The 8,048-nt window shown below is 39.1% G+C and overlaps 1 protein-coding gene across 1 annotated transcript; it reads right to left on the bottom strand.

Annotated features, from left to right (window-relative positions):
- Positions 1 to 514: 514 nt before the first annotated feature.
- Positions 515 to 1,715, bottom strand: LOC118921675 (diphosphoinositol polyphosphate phosphohydrolase 1-like). The gene is made up of 2 exons (XM_057507498.1): positions 1,193 to 1,715; positions 515 to 1,094 (listed from the first exon to the last, which is right to left on the bottom strand). Exons 1-2 carry the CDS (start codon positions 1,526 to 1,528, stop codon positions 915 to 917), a joined length of 516 nt encoding a protein of 171 aa, XP_057363481.1. The 5' UTR covers positions 1,529 to 1,715; the 3' UTR covers positions 515 to 914.
- Positions 1,716 to 8,048: the final 6,333 nt, after the last annotated feature.

The following is an 8,048-nucleotide window of genomic DNA, read 5'->3' as shown; positions in this document are numbered from 1 at the left end:
TTTTAAATAAAATGTTCATTTCTTCCAGTACATATTCTTTATGAAGTAAGTTAGGTATGTTATATAAATTTCTGTGCCCAATGGGAAGGAAAGAGATAACAAAAGGACTGCAGTCCCTCTTCTCCTACATGTCTGTAAACACACTAATAATAGATCTGGCAAAGCATTAATGGTATTTATTATCATGCAAGACCATCATAGAATGCTTCTAGCATGATTTACCAGATCTGTTGAGGATTGTTCACAGTAAATAAATCTGGAATCTATGAATCTGTGAAGCATTTCTTACTTCTATAGAAAATATGTATTTATTGGAGACTGCTTATATTCAATGTGTGTGTTGTGCAGATATCCTAATGAAAAGGAAGGAGTTAGATAGCAGTAGGAAACCTGACTTCTCCCTGTTTGTGGCTTTTATTCTTTAATTACAGTAAAGCTGGATATGAATAAAGTCTTTCATTCTTCTGAATCTTACTTCACAATATATATTTTTTCCCACATAGATAAAAGTAAGTTTTTTTTTTCGTATTGGTATCTTTTAATAAAAAAAATTAAAAATCAAAGAAGAAAAAAGTGTCTGGCCAGGGCTGGGATGAGATAATCAGGAACACTTCAGAGGAAATGCTGCCTCTTTTTAGAGAAATGTAAGGGTGTGAAAAGAGAGGGGCAGATCATGCACAAAAGTACTTACAAATTACATACCCAACCCCCACCCCCTCAATAAAAAGAGAAGAAAAAGCCCCATCACTTAACAGCAAACAGCAACATTATCAACAAACCCTTTCTCTGCTGCCCATCATGCCTTATTTCAAAGAGGCGGCCTGTAAGGAGAGGTGAAAAGAGCAAGGGTAAGAAGGAGGATCTGCACTTCAGTCTAGTTTCCCATTTCCATTTCTTTTACAGCAAATCTTCTGTCATCTGATGCCTGGCATCGAGCTCTGAGCCGAAACCGAGTATGTGGTAGCGGCGACCGGGGTGCCATTGTTGGCTGAGTAGCCTTGCCTCAACGTTTCAAAATATGACACCTGCACGGGTTTGTGGTACTGTAGCACTTTTATGGCATCTTCTATTTTAAACCATTCCCTCTTCCTTCCCTCCAGAGAGAACCACTTTTAGTGGTTTCCTCTTGCACTGAGCCTTCCTCAGCTTCCATGTCAGAGCCTGAAGCTCAGCCGGCGTCCCCATCTCCAACGTTAACTGAGTCTTCCCAGTCCTCCAGCACTTCTGTGACAATGAGCACATAGACATATGTTCTATGCTTCCTCTCCTGGTTCTCGAAAATTCCAACTAATCTTCCCAATGTCCCTTTCACTCCAGCCTCCTCACAGACTTCACGGACTGCTGCCACACTTGGTTCCTCCTCCGGGTCCATGCCTCCTCTAGGGCCAATCCATCGGTCTGGATGGCGACTACTGCTCACAAGTAGCACCTCCTCCTCGCTCTCGCTGCGGAAACACAGGCATGCGGCCCGTTTCTTGTAGCCGTCGCCGTCGTAGGTGCGGGTCTGGTTCGACTTGAGCTTCATCATCCTCCAGGCGCGGGTGGGGGTGCGGTGCGGGTCGCGGGAATCGAGGGCAGGGAGCCCGCTCCGGCGGCCACGCGCGTGCGCGCGCCCCCGACTCGGCCAACGGAATCAGGGAGGAGGAGCCGCCTTTCCGTTACATGGCTCCGCCGCAGGCCCGCCACGACCGCCTCATTCCCGCCACGACCGCCTCATTCCCCGCGGCCCAGGCTCCGCACTGCCGCCGCCGTCGCGGCTGCCGTCGCCGCTACCGCCACGGCCGCCGCCCCCTCTGTCGCTGCCACCCCGACGACGACCGCGCCGCCATCTTGGGCGTGCTGCGTCAAAAGTAAGTTGTTTTTAACAGCAGTAATTAATCAGGCTAAGAAACCTTGAAGTTCCCTTTGATATCTTCTCTCTCATCTGTTTATCTAATCAATTATCATATCCTATAAACTTTGTTCTAAATATGCCTTGAATGTGTTTGTTTCTCCCCATTCCCACTGCTGCCACTTCAGGCTAATCACCATCATCTCTTATGTTTTCTGTAGCAACTGCCTACCCTGCCTCTCCACCCCCATTATCATCTTTTTTCAGTCCACTTTCCACAACTTAGATTATTTAGAGGTTTTCTACTGTTCCCCATTGCTTTTCTTCTAAAGGTCAAAATCTTTGACATTGCTTCACAATCTCCTGCCTGCCCTGACTTCACTCTCCATGATCTCAACGGTATTGTTTCCATTTCTCAATTCTGTTGTTTTCTCCCACCACAGATCTTAACACATATTGTTTCCCAGCCTAATGTACATTTCATATGTTAAATTTCATTTCCTCCCTGAACAGCTCTTGACCCCAGGTGCTAGAAATGGAAATTTATATATAAACTTGATGCCTCTTCTACAGATAACTTACTCAAATTGTAATTAACTAATTTGCTACTTTTAAAACTATCTATGTGTCTAATTTCTCTGGTTTGTCTTGCCTGAGGGTTTCAGTCCATGGAAAGTTCAATATGGATTCAGTGAGACTGAGAAATGACACAGAACATTCTTTGGGTGAAAGGGTTTATACCCGGCTTATATTCTCACGGTGGTAGGTAGAGTCCTAGAATCAGGTCTGCGTCCAGAAGTCTGCAGGTCCCTAATCCATCTCCATCTCTGCCTTCACCCAGAACACTGGGCAGAGCTCTTTATATAGTGACTCAGTCAATAATAGCTCATTACCTATGATATGAAAGCATTGGCTTAGCAGTAGGCCAATTACATCATCAAGTTGTTTAGGGCCAGGTAAGGATCTTGGCCATAGAACTTTCATTTTCCCCACAGGACCCATCTGCAGCTCAAACTTCATAAAGACCAAAATTATGTCTCCTTTGTTTACTGATGCATCCCAGTGAGAAAACAGTATCCAACAAGTAGAAAGTGCTCCAACAAAAATAACTAAATTAGCAGCAAGTCATTCACAGGGGATGGAAGCACAATGATTAGGTGCTGTGTGTTACTACATGTTTAAGGTAGAACCTGGTTATTTCTTCTCTAACAAGCTTTACTAAATATTCTATAGAAACAGCTCTATGAAACAGTTATTACGAAGGATTAAGTCAGGTGATCTATCAAGATTAACATATCGCTCCGTTTAAGGTAGAACCTGGTTATTTCTTCTCTAACAAGCTTTACTAAATATTCTATAGAAACAGCTCTATGAAACAGTTATTACGAAGGATTAAGTCAGGTGATCTATCAAGATTAACATATCGCTCCAAATACAGACAAGTCATTGAAGGATTTAGTGTTTAGTGAAAGCGTTTCTTGAGAATAAAGCAAATAAAATATATTCTATCAATAAAAGAAATACCAAGTGTTTATTATAGAGAATAGTGGGTGAATAACTTCCATAGAGATAAAAGATAAGTTACAAGCTTGGAAATAAATGTAGGACAGACATTCTAGACTTCAGATTTTAAATGGGCTGAACTTGTCAGGCAAAATATGTACATTCAAAAGAATGCTCATGTTGTTTAATCTGCCTTCAGCACAGAGCTTTTTTTTAAAAAAATAATTCTGTTTCTATTGTGTATAAAGTATGCGTTTCTGTGTCAAGTCTTTCAGACTCAATTATCAGCATGTTAAGCAGGGAAAAATCTGAACAGATTGATAAGGTGGTCATTGGGTTTCTTGTAGAAGAAGTGAATGTCTGATTGTTCTCAAAGATGCTTCTGGCTTTTAATGAGCAAGAAAGCAGAGCATAAACAGCTGTAAGCAAGACAGAAGAGATCATTCATCCAACTCTAGCTTCTATTTTATTACCAGTGTTGGGGAGGAAGAATTTCCTTTACCCTTCTTCTGGATGGTCTAAGAATTAAATTGACATAAGACAGATTAACAGGAAAAAAAAATTTAATTATGTATGTAATGAAATCTATAGACATTAGATTACTGACAGTCAGGGACATGGATTTATATATGTTATTCTGAACTTAGGAGAAAAGGCTGGGACCTGGGACTTCAAAGGGAAACGGAAGCAATTCATGGGAATATAAAAGAGTAAATATTCAATAAGCAAATGCTTTATGTGTCACCCCAGAAACAACAGAACACATAGAAGAATTTTAACAGACTTTGCCACATTCTTCCCTGTCTACCCCACCTAGTTCATATTATAATATAGTTATGTGTGGTGATGGCTCTCTTCCTTCTTTTTATGCAATTTTGGGGGTGGGTAAATGGAGGAAGTCAAAGTTTTTTTGAGTTTTTTAGGCCTTGATTGTTTTCAGTTTTGATATAAACTCCATGCTAAAGTGGCACATCTTGGAGTGGCCTGCCCTTGCCCCTGCACCAATAAAGAAGAATGGGTCTCAGTTGCGACGTACCATCTATGTTGCTAGTAGAAATGGCTCAGTGGATTGCTAGGTTGCCCTACTAAATAATAGATCTTCTAGGAATCATGGTTCAATGCTCTGATATAGTCTTATCAATTACACGTATCACTGAGTACTGGTTCTTTCCTTCAATACTTCTATAGAATGAAAGTGTAGGGGCCAAGGACAGGTGGAAATGCAGATTATTTCCAGCTGAAAACAATCAAGGCCCAAAAGACTCAGGAAGAAACGTTGCCTTTCTCTTTGACTGCCCGGAGAGAATTTAGATAGGCCACCTGCTCCAGAAAGAGAGCTATCACCAGGTAATGCCACTATAGTATGAAGTAGGTATGGTAGTCAGGGAGGAACCTAGAAAGGCCTATCTGTTCTAAATTTTACCTATGTCCCATTGTTTCTGAATGACCCAGTAAACAATTGTTTACCAAATATTTACTCTTTTCCATATTCCTGTGAATCACTGTCCTCTGTGAAGTCCCAGGCCCCTACCCCTTCTCTGTAGTTAAGAATGACATATGTATCTAATTTTGCCTGTCAAGTCTGTGTGGATTCCTTATATATAATTGATTGTCTCCTGCCAGTCTTTTGTTCATTTGATTCTTAGACTGCCTAGGAGAACCTAGGAGATCCTTATATATAATTGATTGTCTCCTGCCAGTCTTTTGTTCATTTGATTCTTAGACTGCCTAGGAGAACCTTGAAGTGTAGAGGAAAATTCTTCCTCCCCAGTAGTGTATTAACCCAGTATAGGTAACATATTCAGAGGTTTAAAACTCTATAGAGAACTGACTGGTATTAGTATTGCTATCTACTCCTTACATGGTTATAGATTCTCCATCTTGAAGAATAATTTGGGCTTATGTTTTCACAGAACAAATGGAATGTCATGATATTTATAACCTGATATTTATGACATACAAGATCTAACAAAATTGTTAGAATCGGCAGAGTTAGACATGAGCCTAGAGTAGTCAGGGGAAGACTATTGGGAAAAAGCACATAAGGGCCTCTAGCTAGGACCCCCTCAGCAAACATCCAGGCTTTGCAGTCGATAACATTTTGATACTGTGGTTGGCATATTCTGTACAGTTAGCTCATCGACTGGCCCAGGGGCATATCCTAGGTGAGACTAGGGATGGGACAAACTAAGAACCAGGAAGCTACAATGGCATAAAAGCCCAGAGCTTTTAACTCAGTGGGGCACTTGAATTTTCTTGAGCTGCCTGCTTGGCGCCTCTAAGTGTACTTTCGCTTCAACCTAATAAACTCCTTGCTGTTTCCACTCACTGCCTGGTATCTCCAGTGAATTATTTCCTTTGAGAAGACAAGGACTGGGGAACCCAAAGCACTCAACCAGGAGAAAAAATGTTGTCTCATCTGTCAGTTTCACACACCTAAACTGTGCTCCATATACTGTGTGTGTGTGTGTGTGCTTCTAGATGATGACATAATCTGTTTTACACTATTGTTTATGAAGTAGTACAAGCCAGTATAAAATCAGAGTATAATAAATGTTATAGGAAAATAAGACTTTGTATTATGGTGGAGGGGTAAGAACAAGAAAAAGAGCAATTAGGACAGATTACGATATTTTAGAAGGCCCATGGACTAGGTATGCAAATGTGCAAGAGCCCATAACCAGCCAGAAAAGTCTGAGTCCTTGACCACAGCTCCCCTTGAAGATTGTTATGCATTGGTTATGCATCAAGTCTGTTGTGGGGAGCACAGCTCTCTTCCATGTTGCCAGCCAGGTAAAGCCTTCATAATGGCCTATGTTCAGGCTTGAAAAGTCACACATAGATTGTTTTCTCAGGAATCATACTCACCATTGCCCATCTTTGAAGATATCCTACCCTTTAATCATACCTTCTTCTTCCTCAAGACCAGGCCGTATCCTGAAGCTAAGGTCCCCACTAAGTGCAGCCTTTTTAGAACCAAAGGTACTTGTCACCCTTATCACTCAGGAAATTGCAAGGGTTTTTGGAGCGCTGTGCCAGAACCAGGGACAAAGACCAAATATCTTTCTATGATACTACACATAGAATGTTAGGACAGGAAGGGAACATTCAGATCTGCCTTCTTTCTGTATAGATGAAGAAGTTGTCCAGAAAAGGGAAGGAGTATGCTGAAAGCAAAGCCTGAGTTCCAATTCTGATGCCACTGGTTATCAGTGCTGCCTTGAGAATTTTCTTTTATGTGTCTACACAGTTGCTAATATTCCTATTATTCTTGATTCATGTGTTAGTTTCCTAAATATTTCATTTGCCTTCCCAACTTACCTTTAATTCACCTTGATTATGGAAATACATTTATATTTGGCCAGCTGACTAATCCTCTTAAATAATGGTAGACAATTAACTCCAGTGATATGCTATTCAGCTCAAATTTGACTATAGCTAATCATACTCTAGAAACAAAGTTCAAACTCAGGAGATTATTCCTTACTAGGTAGCATTAAATAAAAATCAATTCTTCCTTTTCCCCTGTTAAATTTAATAAAAATCTTCATTTTACTTTGGTGATTTTACTCTCCATTTCCATGTTTAAAAAAGTTAGAAATGGAACATATCCCTATTCAGTGTTTTCCAATCTACAAAGGCTATAAACTACTTATAATTCATTAGCAGAACCAAAACCGTTACGAATGTCTGTCTAGTATTTATCAAATCTCTAGTTTTGAATGATGCTGCAAGGTTTAAAAGTATTGCAACAGAAACCTACAGAACACAGTCTCTTTGGTTAACACTGTGTTAAATATATAAAACATATATTTTGAAGATCCAGGTAGTTCACTTTAGTAGGAAATAATTTGAAACCAGAAACCAGTACTTGATACATTCTGAAGTAAACACTTTTTTTTAGTTTAATCAGATAATAGTTCACAATCAATATCTGAAAAAAGAGTGGAAGATACATAAGGCTAAGATGTTGAGACTCTTGTGAATAAATTTAGTGTTTTGGATTTTATTTTTGCTTCTTTTTATAAAATGACCTATGCTTACTAAAGAATATGAATAAACATCTAAAAAATTATAAGCAATTATATTAAAGACCCAAATTAAATATATTTTGTCACATTCAAATAGTAGGTTTTGATTTTTCACAAAACAGAAAATTATGTTAAAGTATATGCTTGTATGTGTTATAGACACAGAGTTATGTATTCATTGGCATGTAGATGGTGGGACAGATACATAAATGTACTGTGTACACACTTAAACATATATATGTTTTGTGTAATATACCTGTATACATATATATCTCTCTCTATATATGTATATATAGAGAGAAAAAGAGACAAACTTTCCCATTCACTTGCTCAAAAGTCACCAATTTGATTACTAATTTATATTAAGATGCCCTGCTCGTGGTTCAGTTTATGAGCCAAGTTATAAGAATAATTGAAAAACCAAATACAAAATTTTCACAGATCTCAATATTTTATTCACACATATTTTGTAAGAAAATTTCCCTCCCTTCATATCTTTTATGTCCAACATCTGCATTCTGAAAATCCACTATATTATATCAATAGATTCTTTTGGTATTTACCTGTTTCACCTTTCAACGTTGAAAAAGCACATAAATAGAACATAACTGGGCAGTCTGTCTGGGATATTTCATTCATTTATAAGTTGGGTAAATATTATTTTATGTGTGTGTTTTAATTAA

Source organism: Manis pentadactyla, chromosome 9, assembly GCF_030020395.1.
Source record: "Manis pentadactyla isolate mManPen7 chromosome 9, mManPen7.hap1, whole genome shotgun sequence".
In the NCBI taxonomy this organism is placed as follows: Eukaryota; Metazoa; Chordata; class Mammalia; order Pholidota; family Manidae; genus Manis; species Manis pentadactyla.
The sequence above is the reverse complement of the archived record's forward strand: the minus strand, read 5'-3'. Positions and strand labels throughout refer to the sequence as shown.